Genomic DNA, 14594 nt, shown 5'->3' on the forward strand with positions numbered 1-14594 from the left:
AAACGGGCCATGTACTCCATGATGAACTTACGGTAAGCCAAATGGATTGACTCCATCCATTGCTAGTCTGAGGTGAATGTGACGAGCTCTTTTCCAAATTCCACCCACTTCTCTTCAATATGGCTCCATATGCTGGGAAATCAACGGACACACACATATAATGTCATCTGTGGATTTGGTGTTCCAGTACCAAGTCATTAAAGATACAATGGGTTTGCACCTAAACATTCTGTGAATGTATGAAATGATGGGGAAGTGTGGCGAGACTTTATCAAGAACCCTTTATCCTTGGATATCTTACCTATATCTTGATGCACTACACTGTGGACACTTGTGATGAAGTGAAAGTCATTCAAGTTCAAGTGACCTGAATAGTGAAGTTGGCATGGTTGATTACCGTGTGGAACGATATAAGACATTATCAAGGCTTGTTTCAGAAAGTTTTCTATGTTCATTTTTGATGTGAAGTGGTTCAAGGTGGTGACTCAAGGACACAAGTAGCCGTATGCAAAGATAAGAGTGGATTTGTTTAAGTAGACTCCACAAAGATATGAACAGACCAAAGGGACACATTTATGCTACTAGATCATTGTGAGCAGGTTGTCTTCAAGGCAGTAGACCTGAGAGATCACAGGTGATTATTTGTAAGCCAAATTGATCCACGCAGTATACAAATATTTGAAGATATGAAAATATCAGATGGAGTAGAGTTTGAGGAACCCACTCAGAAGCACGAGAAGAAGATGTTCCAGTTCAACAACTAAAAGAAGGATCAAATGAAGGTATAGTTATTGAACAACTAGAACTTGAACCAGAAACAAACACAACGGCTAATCTAGAATTCTAAGAAGAAATAGAAAAATAACTTTCAATACAACCACCTCCAATACCAGAAATAGAAGAGGACCATACCTTCTACTCTTACAATAAATGAGGGTCTACCCGTGAAGATGCAAATGGAGAGATCTTTCTAGAAATAGATGTATTTGGGGACATGGATCTAGTTGAGGATGAGAGAGCTAATGATGAGCATAGAGTTTTGAATATCTAAGACAATCTTGGATTTAAATGCTAATAGAGTACCTTTGTCTGAAAAATCTCAATCTAAAAAATTTAGGCTTTTTGTTACCTTAAAGGGGTGTGTTCACGTGTTATAGTGTGTATGTGTGTGTGTGTGATAGTGTGTATGTGTGTGTGTGTGATAGTGTGTATGAGTGTGTGTGTTAGACAGAGTGTGAAATAGTGTGTGTGTGTGAGAGAGAGAGAGCACAATCCGGCATCAGAAAAGGGGTTTGACTAACTGGAAAATGAGGGTTGAAAAGGGAGGGGGCCTCCAAATTAGAATAAGACAAGAATGGGAGGTTTGAGATCTATCCACAACGCTCTCACTCGCTCTCTCAAAGACTCGTATAAAAATTATATCACATGCAATGCTGAAAGACTCTCTCTTTCAGTGAATCCCAGCTTGGTTAAAAGTCTCACACTTTCTCTCTCTCTCTCTCTCTCTCTCTCTCTCACACACACACACACACACTCTCTCTCTCTCTCACAGAGACACATGTCTAGGAGACACTTTCTCTCTCACACACTCTCTCTCAGACACACACATGCATAGGAGACAGGCATGCATGCAATGTTCAAAGACACACACTCTCTCTCTCTCACATGCGCGCGCACACACCAAACGAAGCGCACCACGTACTTGGAGGCAACGATATGCAGCAATCCTATGTAGGCTCTTCATGCAATTGAAGGTTGATAGAAGATGGTGTTGGTTGGTAAAAATCACGCCAACCATCAAGGTTGTCTTTGGCGTGGTGGTTGCACAGGTGGAGATGGTGAAATTGGGCCGGTAGAGAGGTGAAATCAATTTACCAACTAACCTACCATTCCCACGCCACAGTTAGCCTCGAATATTTCTATCTTCCGTCAAACTTGGTTCGCTTTTTTATTTATTTTTTGGGTTAAGTATGCCAAAAAAACAGTTAACATTTTGCTCTGCCACCTTGCAAGTGTGTCGAGAACGCTGATTTATGTCTGCATTAAAGATAAACAAGGGAGTGAGCTGAGCTAAATTACGTTGGTAAATGCTGTAGTATTAGTAGTACTTGGGAGAGACTACATGTAATAAGGTACCTCAACGAGCTTCACTGATCTGAGTTTGGAACTTTGTGCGCAGTTTGGATCTTGGATGCTGCGCGTGAGGTTTGCTAGGTACAAGGCATGCACTCTCTTTTGAAACGTTTTGAGTGCTAACCAACTTTTAAACACAATTAATTAGATGCAATGCCCATCTCTCAAGGCGCTATGACAATATATTGTATCACCATATCCGATGCATGCATGCATGCATTACCCACTTCATGCTCAATTTTTTAATCATTGTTTATTTGGCTTTTGTGAGACTCGTGAAGGTAGGCTGACAACTACACCTGTAATGCATTCCGTGTAACAATGCACATTCCACTACTTAGTTACTTAGACCAGACTCCACGTTAAACGGTCACTTACAAGTTACAATGCACATTCCACTACTTAGTTGAATGGTGTGTATTCATTCTCCTTTAAAAACAATTTGTGGGATTCAGTAAGTTTAGGCTTGCGAGGATCTAGGTCTAAGGTGTGTACTGTCTTTCCAGATTATACAAGTTAAGGTGTGTGTGAGGATCATAAAAAAACTCGTTATAGCTGCACATTTGCGGTTACAAAGAGTGCAAGGCAAGGCAAAGGTCTCTGAAATAGAGTGATTTAGGCGCTAAGGGATGAAAAGGATTGAAGGGACCCCCGGACACACACACTCTCTCTCTCTCTCAATCACAAAATCAGAACTGGGTCACTATACTCACCTACTTCCCTAAGGGAAGGAAGCCTGAAGGAATGTTTCATTGGAGGTGAACCCTGCTACCCTCCCATCAGCATCAGCATCATCATCATCTATCCGTCCTGAGTTCTACACGTCGTGTACACTGCACAAACTAGCAGAACTGGTACATACATAATACATTAAACAAACCATAGAGAATCGAGATCGTTTGGGATGAAGTGTATACAGTATGAGCGTGTGCCATCGCATGCAGCAGACAGCAGACTCAGAGGTATGCACTGTAGTCTGTGCCCCACCTCTCTCGCTCTCGCTCTCTCTCTCTCTCACACTCACGCATATATATATAGTGTGCCTGCAGGCTGCACTGCGACACACACTCATAGGCAGGACTCACACAGACGGGTCTGAGTCCTTTTGGTCTCTCTCTGTACACCACACACGTGAGACACACATCGTGCATGGGGTTGACCATGGAATGAACGTCCAGTGGCAGTGTGTGACAGCCCGCCTGACAGCCGATAAGTATATATGCTAGCACAGTAGCTAGTAGCTCTTCAGTCTTGACAATTGAGTCTCTTAAAATCTTTTTGTGCTGCACAGTGTGTGCATCAATGATCCAAGAGCCTACCCGGGCTACCCCCTTCCCTCTTCTCTCTCTGAAGACTCAAGTCTCAGCTCCCTTGCCTTTGCTTTCTTTCACATTAGCCGTGCTTGTAAGTTATAACAGAAATATTTTATATTTTCCATACCTTGCTTGCATTTGAAACCTCCCCTCGGAGTCCCCCCAAGGGCCTTTGCATGATATTTTCAAGCCTCAAGGTCCAAAATAGGCAGAGCGTAGCTGGTCCCTTGGGAAAAGAAAGGGATTCATAGAGGTTTAGTACTCTTTCCAAGGTCCAAAGCGTAGGTCTCGAGGGTAGGCTAGGAGGGAGGGACTGTTCCTACAACTCCAAGGCGTGTACAGGGTTAGTGGGTCCGTGATGTAGTAGTAGGACTCTAAGTTTGGCCATTCTACTCAGGGTTGTAGAATATGTAGATCTCATTGGGATTTTCGTTTCTTCAAGTTCTTACAGGCAAAGAGATTGTACCAAATTAACAGCACCACTGTAGAGACTATGATCCAAGTTAAGCTCGCTTTCACTAGTCTCTCTCTCTTGGCATAGTTGCTACGACGTAAAAAACCCCTCTCTCTCTCACTAACACACACATATTAAGTAATGTCTATCTCTCTCATCACAAGTATACTGGGTAGCTGGCTGAGCTAGGCTCCCTCTCTCACGCACACACAGTAGGGCGAGGGGTCTCTCTCTTTCTCATCACACACACGTGGCACATATAGTGGAGGCTCTCTCTTTCACACACACATATATGAGTCAACACACAGGAGCATCCTCCCACTTCATGGCAAGCACCGCCCAGTGCCATATGAGTTACCTACTCTCTACACGCACACACATATATTAAGTAGGGTCTCTATCTCTCATCTCACACACTTATATTAGGTAGAATTTCTCTGTGTCTCTCTTTCTCAGTGATCATACAGCGGCATCCTCCCACTTCATGGCAGCGCTGGCAGTCCTATAGGTAGATCAGAAGCAGGCTGTAGGGGCATCCCGTTGTTCTCTTTGATTCCTTTTTTTTTTTTTTTTTCTTCTTCCTCGCCCGTGACCTGTAGTTCGCTGCAGAGGATTTCCACATGGCTCATGAGACCTCTCTTGTCTTGTCCTCCGTCTGTTCCCACAGCAGGGCCTGGCTCAAACTCAAACGCCCTTTTGCTTAAATGCTTTGTCCCGGCATGCACACCTGCAGTATACACACAGCCCTCCCATTGGGTGTCCTGAGGGAGTGGGTAGTGGGCGCCTTCTCCCAATTCCAGTAAGATTGGGCAGTGGGCACCCTCTATCTAGTCTTTTGCGTTCACACTGTTCTCCATCATCAAATTCTCCACCCTTTCCTGGTACACCTCCACCTATCGTGTGCCTCAAACGCTTGATTTTTCACGCTCTTCCCACCTTTTATACACGGTCAGGACCACACCCTTCCCACCTTAAATGCACCGGTGCATTAGTCCCAGCTGATTTATAATTACCTCGAACATTGTCCTCACGTTCCAAAAGATGCATCTGTTTTTTTGAAAATCCTTGGCCTTATGCCCACGCATTTAACATCACTCTACTGTTGCTAATTCTGTGCGTTACGCATATTGCAGTTATGCCCGGTAGGTTGCTTTCCTTGATTTAATTCCTGAATCTTCCCATCAAGGTTTAGCATGCGAAAACAGGATTTGCACTCACAACTTGAGCAAGAAAGCTTTGATCAGCTCGTGCCCAGCAGCTCTCGTACAAAGCATTGTCCTGCTGTTGGATTAAACAGTAAACTGTGTGGCGACCAGCTTGAGAAAGTATAAAACCATTTTTAAGTGTGATCAAGGAAGTTGCCTCACATTGCAACAGCTCCTGTGTGAGCCACATTGTGTGTCTGCGTGGGCGCACGCGAGACACACACACACACACACACACACACACGCATTTCATGCCATCTTCTATTGCCTCACTTTAACTAGTCTGTTTAAATTATTCCATCAAAATTGAAGGCATTAGACACTGAGCAAGGAACTTACTGTACCTTTTTTAGGAGAGGGTCGTTCATTGCTAATAGACGAAATTCAAATCAACATATTGTGAAGCCTTTTGTAGGAGAGGATCATTCTCTTCTGCTCACTGTGTGTTTGATTTTACCTGATGTGTGCAGCAGATTTTGGCATGCTCTTCATGTGAGAAGCGTGGGGAAAACTCGGATATATACCAGGACGTGCCCAAGAGTCTTCGCATGGGAACAATGTCCCTTGATGTCAGCTACCGCATTCATACAAGTGAGGAATGTTGTATTTTGAAAGGTGCATCATACTTATGCTCAAAGCTCCGCACATGGGGACCAGATTATAGTAAGTGCAACCTCTGAATCAAGCATAAAGATTTTTAACCAGAGAAGCATGCCTACCCTTAGACTAACGCTTTCAAAGAGCAGAGAGGAGGAAGAGCAGCAGGAGAAAAAGGACATCATGGTTGAGAAAAGAATTTTGCCTAGTAATGAACTCAAACTGGTAGCAGGGTACTAGCAGCATGTCGCCAAGTTGAAGTACGTCACAAAGCCCCCCAACCAAGAGGAGGAGAAATCAGACAAGGTCAAGGGGCTTGGCATCATGGAGGAAACTAGTGCTAATGAGATCAAAGGGAGTATCAATACCTCTTTGAGGAGCCCTACCCCTCACTCTCCTTCAGAAAGTGACTCCTCTTCCTCATTTTCAACATTTGAATCTTCCTCTTCCTCGTGCAAAAGTGCGACCACTGGTTCTATCAAGAGACCTTCACCCTCTGCTGCATCAGTTAAGCCATCACCTGCAAGCTTGGCTATTAGCCTGGGCTCAAAATCGGGCACTCGACCTATAGGGAGGTGGGATCCAACCCAAATGCTCCCTGAGGGCAACTGCAAGTTTTCCAAGGCTATCCATGATATGCTACAAAGAGAAGAGACTCTCGATGATGGCTTTCTAGAGTTTAAATTTTTGAAAGGAAGAATGGTTGACAACCATCACTGCAGAAATGGAAAGGGCAATCAACCAAGCTATGTCATTGGTGAGCATCATACAGATGGGTATGTGCTAGAATATGAGTCTGAAAACATAGAGATTCTTGAAGAGGATTGGGCAGATGGGCTGGCCACCCCGGCCTTCTCCTCAGCTTCGGCTCGCTCACCTGAGACTTCCTACCATTCTGGCGATGCATGCATTGCTCCATCCATTGACCAAGCACTAAAGCACACCCATAGCATCAGAGAACCGATCAGTCAGCATCAAGCTTCACTTGTCAATTCCCAACAGAAAAAAGGAGGATTAAATGATGAATCCAGACACTGCCAGATGGAAGCTCAGGGTTCTATGGATCAATGCCAGTATGGCAATGTTGGGAGTCATGGTTTACCTGCATGTGTCTCACGGGTATTAATAGAAGATGCAAATTGTGACTCAGCTCCCTCTGAGGCCGAGATTGATATCGACAGGGTGCTTCTAAAGTTTGATGGAAAGCCTCAGAATGGTTCCGATAGCAATCAGTGTGAGAAAAAACTAAGCTTCCCAAGAACTTTCTCCTGGCACTTGACCCCAAGAAATCATGGGGAGGGGTTCTCTTTTCAAACACCACTCCTGTGGAAAGGAACACAAAAGAAGGGTATTGCATCGTTTAAGGGCAGTTCAGTTGAGCAGAAAACTTTTGCTGAAATGGTTTCCAATCAAAGCAAGGGAGCTCCTACAAAAGATTTCTTGGAAAGACATCCTTTAAGTATGCCTATGCTCGGCAGATCTGTCTCGGGCATTCATTCTCCTAATGATAGGCATAAAGCCACAAAGTCATCTGGGTTTGGCTCTGTTGCCCATGCTTACCATGAGATAATGAGGTTCACAAAAGCAACGGCCTGTTCTCTTTCCCCCCTACCACTCAGTGAAATCAAGTATGTGGAGAAGGCTGATGAATTCACTCCACTTTCTCCTCTCTCACTCAGTGACGCCAGTTATTGTGAGAGGCACGATGAGTACACTGGGAAAGAGTATGTTGACATGGTATGGCTTGCAACATCCAAAACTAAGCCACCTCTTCACTCTCCTTCCAAGGCGAGCTGGGACTGGAGAAGCAAGAGCCTGGGTGCAAAAGCTAGCCTGAGATCAGCTGTTAGAAACTTAGAAGCTGCCTTTGTCGGATCACGGTCAGTTTCACTCCCAAAGACACGCTCCCAAACCCATCAAAGAGATGCAAAGTCAGAAAGTTCAAGGCTAGTAGACAGGGTCTTTGTTAGCCCTATCAAGGGCAGCCACAAGCATGCTGAAATTTTGAAACCACTTGAGAGACTTCAACCTCCTGGAGGCCACTTCGTGCAAGATTCAATGAGAAGCAGATTGCCTTTGAGAAGAGAGGCAGATGCAGATGCCAGTTGCCACAGCAAGGCAGGATGTGTAGCTCCAGCCAAACCTGCTATCAATAGACCTTCGCCATTCAAAAGCCACCAGAAACACAAAAGCTCAGACCTGGAGTTCTCATGCAAGCCATTTCTTCCAGCCTCAAGAAGTGTGCATTGTCTAGCCCCTTCTAAGGGGACATCTGGTCAGGGTAACCCAGCTTTTCCTACAACACAAAGACCACCAGACTTGCCAACAAGTCGGCCGAATGGAGCTACCCCATGCATGCTGCAATGTTACTTACAGTGCATCGTAAGAGATGGTGTTCCTTGTTATGCCCTGACTATTAACGACTCTGAAGAAATGTTGCTAGCAAGGGCTTGTGCATTTGGAAACTATTCAAGCAAAGAGGGTTGTAATTGGATGTACACATTCCATTTTGGTAGAAGTAATTCTAGAGGCAAAGGAGCAAGTGGCTGGAGAAGCTGGATCAAGAAAGATATTAAAACTTCCACAGATCTTGCTGGGAAGATGCAAGTTTCAAGTCTGCTGTGTTCTGAAGGTTCTCCCACAGGAGAGATGACTTACTCTTTAGTATCAGAGTTCGTACTCTTTAATGGAAGAGCTGAAGATGCTGTACGCAGCCAGAGCTTGAGGATTTTGTCGTCAGGTAATGCATGTCAGAACAGTTCGACACTAAGAGAAAGTCCATTGTCTGCCCAAAATACTCGTGAATTTGTTCCACCTTCAAGCCTTTCTGGAAATCACATGGCAGACATTCCAAGAAGCCCTACAAGTGCAAGAATGAGTTTAAAGACTGTTACCACCACTCTACCACAGTCATGTAGTCCTTTAAAAGGAACAGCAAGACATCAGCCAAGCTTTTCTTTCGATGCATGCAGTGACTCTGATTTGACAGACTCAGAAGTCAAGCATCTCAGCTCTTGCCCATCACACTTGGAGCTTGCTGCCATTGTGATACAGATACCAACACAAGTCCATGAAGTGGGTAACCATCATCCAAAAAATGGTGCATGTGGATGGGATGTAAAGTTCTCGGATGACAGCGGTGAGCCTAACGACAGTTGTGGTGTACACCAGAAACAAGCATCTGGTAGAAAGTGGCCGCAGACTGGATTTATATCTCACTCTCACACGCATCAGCAGTCATCCCATGCTGAGATGGCCACCAAAGGCAAGAATTCTCGTGACTTAAACCCAAACAGGAAAGCCTCTTCTGCTCAAAAAGCAAACCTTCAACAGGATGTTTTGAAAAATTCAGAGCATGTAACTATAATGTTGCCAATGGAACACCATGGTGTGCCCAATGCTGTTCATGGGCCAACCCCACAGCGTGTAACCATGATGTTGCCCATGGAACACCATGGTCTGCCTAATGGTGGACAATGCGGGCCGACCTCATTGATTGAGCGGTGGAAATGCGGTGGAAAATGTGATTGTGGTGGCTGGGATCTGGGCTGTGGGATGAAAGTTTTCAGCAGTGAAAGGTCCAAGAAGTCTGCCACTTCTCACAGCAACACCATACGCTCGCTTTCTCAGAATCAGCCTCTCAACATTTACTCCCAGGTTTATCTCATATTTCCCTTGTGCATCTCATCATAGGGTATTTCATAACAAAAAGCATGTAGACTTAACTTCTACTTAATGGTTTTGTGATGGTACAGGGGAAAAGGCCGGAAGTGGTACTTAGCTTGTCTCTTGTCCAGGAAGGCTTTTTCATGCTGAACTTCCAAGGAGAGCTCTCACTTTTGGAAGCATTTGCTACTTCTGTTGCAATTCTACACAGCAGGGAGTTATTGTCATCCCCAGGGAAATGGATTAAGACAGATCACCTTAAGAATACTCTTCCTCAATGCCAGTTGGAAACACGGGAAAGATCAGATTCTAGATCTACACACATTGATGTGCCAGTATTTTCAGAGGTTTACAACGATATCCCAGGTTGGTGTCCCTCTAATCCACCTCTATCTCCATTTGGAAGGGTGTGATATGTCCATGGTTGATTTTCCACATGCCCATATCATCACATGACCCTATTTCTACTGTCTCCTGTCCACCAAAAAAGCCATCATAGGCCAACATTGATCTGCCAAGTCTCAAAGGGGACTTGTACAGTCATCTTGAAAGAGAACCAATGCAGCTCAACTACCAGCTAGCAGCAAGGGATCATGTAAATCAGAAGCCAATGAGGCGAGGGACATCATCTTCAATGAGAATCTTCAATGAAAGAGAACCAATGCAGCTCAACTACCAGCTAGCAGCAAGGGATCATGTAAATCAGAAGCCAATGAGGCGAGGGACATCATCTTCAATGAGAATCTGGCACCAGCTCTAGCACACATGCAAGGAGAATCCATCTTGAACGCCCATTAGCGATGGGCAAGCAATCTTACCCATTCAAGTCCCATGGGTGGGGAGATTTGTCAGCCAGTTTCCACTAACAGGAACCTAGTGAGGGCCATGTGGGCCATGGATGGGCTATCATTGGGCATCCATGCACTCACCCGTCTCATCAGTGGGAAGATATGTATAAGCAGCTTGAAGCTTGCAGATCGCCATTTAGAGTGTTAAAACCTCAATCACTCTTGCACGAGTCATCGCACCACGTTTTTGATGACGACTCGGACATGCACAGGTGATGGATGTGAAGGTCTCTCAAAACTCACTCTCTTGGTTAGGGGACCCTGTTCCCAGAACTGTTGCCGTGTCAAAACGTACCATTGCATTATACAGAAAGATGGCAGTACCAGTCTTCAGGGCTACAGAAGATTGACTTTCTTCAGGAAAAATACATGTTGAAGGGCTTGACTTGATTAGAGATAAGGGGGGTTCGAGGGAGGTGTGTGTATGAGCGAGCGAGAGTGAAGGATTGTTTTTCCCTTCTATAAAACCTCGAAGTAAGGTTGAATAGGAAGCTGGTCCATCCAAAAATAAATAAAAAATCAAGCTAAGTGGAATTTCAAATATGGAAAATTTTAAAGCTTTCTATGCCTCTCTTTCTCGCATACATGCTTGCATCGAGCTTACTCTTCTTTGCAATCCTAGCTCCATCAACACTTTAGTTTTCTCTCTCTATCTCTCTCACACTCGTTGCTACAGAAGGCACCTCTCTCTCCATCCAAGAGGATTTGTTGTGTTGTCTACTCTAGCAACCGGATACTAGAGGATTTCACAACTTGGAGACAAGCCCAATCCTATGAGGTTGTGCTTTGGGGGGAATGCAAATCAAACACATTTCACGTCTTGTTTACAATTGAATGTTAACCAGTTTACAATTGCATGTTGTTTACAATTACACGTCTTGTTTACAATTGCATGTTGTTTACAATTACACGTCACGTTTACAATTGCATGCTATTAACGAGTTTTATGTGTGGGAAACGAGACCGTGAAGCTTGAGCCGAGCTCAAGAGCTTTACCGTTGCTTGATTCCACGCTTTTCCGACGCTTGCCATCATAGATGATGGGGATCATCCTCCAGTGGGTGGTGCAATCACTCCTTGTGAAGGTCGGAGTGCCTTCCATGAAGCCAATCACTATCCAATGCCTAATCACTCAAAAAAGAGGGAAGAAGAGAGAAGAAGATGAAGCAAGAGGAGCCAAGCTCATTAACACAATACCCCAAACCCTAATCCTGATCACATCCACACATGCTAGATTAGAGGTTGCAAGAGAGAGTAGAGAGAACACTAAACTCTATTGCATAAATGAGGAGAGTGATAACAAAATATAAGAAATTGGCTTTTATACTTCCCAAGCCTTTTCTCGCTAGGCTGTTGACCTAAGGTGCCCATGACCAAATTCATTTCTATCCAAGGTTCTCATGTTGTGGCCTTTAATTATAAGACTTAGGAGCATATTAAGAGCACTTACAACAACAAATGATGAGAATTACAATATATGTGACGTTCTCAGTGAAAAACCATGTTAACATACTCTCCTTCTTAATATCAATCATGTCCTTGTGATTGCTTGAAGAAGTTGGATGAGGGAAGTGGGAAAGTTATCACAGTTGAAGTGGAGATTATTACAGTTGAAAGATATGCATATGGTGTGTTCATTGTCCCTCTAGAAGAGACAGGGTGTCAGTGTGTTAGTATGATGAAAATGAGTTAATAGACTATGGGTGATTAAATATCCATCTAGTGCATTAATGGTGTAGGGCTTTAAAACTATTCCCTTTATTTGTGGCAAAATGAGTTAATAGACTATGGGTGATTAAATATCCATCTAGTCCATTAATGGTGTAGGGCTTTAAAACTATTCCCTTTATTTGTGGCCCTTCATATTTGATTTCCTTTCTAAGGCAAGGCCGCACAATGGTTCCAATCCTTGGACCCTCGGCACAAAAGCGCTTTCAAAGTGGTGAGAGAGGTCTTCATTCTCGAATTTGCATCCTACGGGCCCAAATGGAGCCCCAACATCCAATTGTTCCAATTAGAACAAAAACAAGAGAAAAGATTACGCGACTACATCGCCCACATCAAGTACCTTAATTCGCGTTCGAAGCAAGGAAAAATTCAGTGATAAGAAATTAATGGATCATTTTCTCTCAAGCTTGCACAATCCAAGGCTTCACAACCACATGTTGGTCAAAGACCCCTCCATCTTTGATTAGGCCTGTAAATGGGTGATCTTTCTTGATAACAACATGCAAGAAAACTATTCCATGCAATTAGCCACTGCACTAATGAAAACCCAAAGCTCATTTGTAACATTACCTTTCTCTCCTCCCGGGCACCAAGCCTTACTTGTGGCACCACCACAAACTAACTACTCACACATAGCGCCGCCCGCGACCTTCTGTTGTGCCCATCTTTCCACTCCAACCGTTGCCTCTCTAGGCAAACCCCATTGTTTGTGGAAAGATGATCTACCAATGCAACCACAATGTCATGGCTGTGGAATTGACCATTATTACAAGGATTCTCCTTTGCAATCAGTTTCTTAATCCACAGTCAAAGGCATGCCATCCCTCAATGTGTTGAATGTTCAACATGGGAAGATTTCTACCTTCCCATTGAATGTCGTTACACGATTGTTATGGGCTACCACACCTCTAAAGAAGGAACTCTATGCATTCAACTTTGGAAGAAGCAATAGAACACAACCATTGTAGGGAACTTACCAATGCTTCGAGCTCATGTCCCTTGAGGTCTCCAAGCTCACTTCGAGAAGCTCCAATCCTCCAAGCTTCACCTCCACACTGTCACTGTAGAGTCGCTCATACCACCATGCAAGGCAATCTCTCTCTCTCACTTCTCTACACAAGCATACATGCATACAATCATAGAGAAGGCACATGTACTAGAGTACTCTCTCATAGTCTCTCTCAAGACAAGGCAAGAACTCTCATAGTGCAAAGGGGGATTGTGTCCATTCATTATGACAGAATACCTTATATACAATTGGCCGTTATTCACACTTGGATACCCAAAACTTACTAACTAAGGCCTTGGGTGGCCAATATCTCATAATGTTATAACTTTTATAGTGCCTTTGCATGACACTTATTAATGTTCTTAAATGGAGGAGCATAATTGTTAATCCTAACTGGGATTAACATCCCCCCTACCTGATGTAGGTTCTATTCTTAGAACTTGTCACCGAGGCCTAAAGACTTGGTCGCTGAACTCATGAGACGATAGAAGTTTCGACGTGATTGAAGCTTTTTCAAGGTTCTTCTAAATGCAAAGTGTGATCTCTAGAACTTGGTTGGTGTCTACCATATCTTCTGTAAGGTTCCCCCCTTCCGAAATAGGGGAAACACTTAAGATAGTCCACTAAGTCTTAACTTGGAGAAAAATTTCCTATTCATTGACACCTTGATCATGCAAAGATTCAAGGATACGATTCATAGGTAAGACCTAGTCATATCCTATAGGGGGAGCGTGATCTTCTAAAAATCAAATCACCCATAAGGTAATTGATCATAAATTGGGCAACTACTAGACTTGATTTCTAAAGGCAACGCTTTTTTTCTCATCCTCCATGCAAGGCACAGCCGTTGGCCTAGTCTTCTAGAATAGAATTTGCCCAAGATTCTATTTATCTAGCGTAGGTCTTTCACTTAATCTGTTGGAAAGCTACCCGACTAATCGGGTTCACCCGTCCGTAGAATGGTGCCGTCGGGGCATTCCATCCTCCCACTTTCCACCCTACTGACGTGTTAATTTATTTTCTAATGAATCCTACCACACTGTTTGACATAAATAAACATGTTATTTAATTAAGGCCCTTTTCATAAGGTTTGTTAAAACAACCTTTTTCCATAGTACAATAATGTCAAAGACAAGATTTATAAAAAACGTTTATACATGAATCAATTCCATACAAGCCAAACCGGCTCTCTTATTCTTTTCCTTCATACTGCTGATGATCTAGAATTCGGCCTTCCAGCCTCTACATGCTGGGCAAAACCCTACGGGTCGGTCGCTGTGGCGAGGACTCAAGCCGGCCTGTTGCCCTCTCAGGCTCCATCGCTCGATCCTCCCGCCCCTCAGAGGGATGTTTGCGCACTAGGGTGGGCTTATTCACCGCACTAGCGTGGGCCCTCAGAACTAGACAGCATCATAATCTCTCGCCTCAATCGGTGAACCTTGTCTCCCAATGGTATGAGGGATACCTTGGGCCATTCTCGAGCTTTGCTAATGACGCTGCCCGGCTACACAAGCACGGAACGGAGTTAGCGTCGAAGCGAGGAAAAACTTGCACTCTTTCTCTTAAAGACAATAATTTCAATACAATTCATTGAATACAGCATCACTTCAAATCGTAGCTTCATACAATTTTATTTCATCA

At 43.9% G+C, this 14594-nt stretch overlaps 1 protein-coding gene across 3 annotated transcripts; it reads left to right on the top strand.

Annotated features, from left to right (window-relative positions):
- Positions 1-4305: 4305 nt before the first annotated feature.
- On the top strand, positions 4306-10612 carry LOC147634094 (uncharacterized). 3 transcript variants are annotated; one of them, XM_086805202.1, is made up of 3 exons: positions 4306-4781; positions 5579-9359; positions 9458-10612. In XM_086805202.1, exons 2-3 carry the CDS (start codon positions 6027-6029, stop codon positions 9779-9781), a joined length of 3657 nt encoding a protein of 1218 aa, XP_086661328.1. In that variant the 5' UTR covers positions 4306-4781; positions 5579-6026; the 3' UTR covers positions 9782-10612. The 3 variants fall into 3 exon arrangements, with proteins under 3 accessions (XP_086661328.1, XP_086661330.1, XP_086661329.1); XM_086805204.1 differs by lacking the exon at positions 4306-4781 and adding an exon at positions 4799-5042 and having other exon boundaries at positions 5576-9359; XM_086805203.1 differs by lacking the exon at positions 4306-4781 and adding an exon at positions 4799-5042.
- Positions 10613-14594: the final 3982 nt, after the last annotated feature.

The sequence above is a fragment of the Cibotium barometz genome, chromosome 11 (assembly GCF_041138505.1).
Source record: "Cibotium barometz isolate CiBa-2024 chromosome 11, ASM4113850v1, whole genome shotgun sequence".
NCBI classification, from domain to species: Eukaryota; Viridiplantae; Streptophyta; class Polypodiopsida; order Cyatheales; family Cibotiaceae; genus Cibotium; species Cibotium barometz.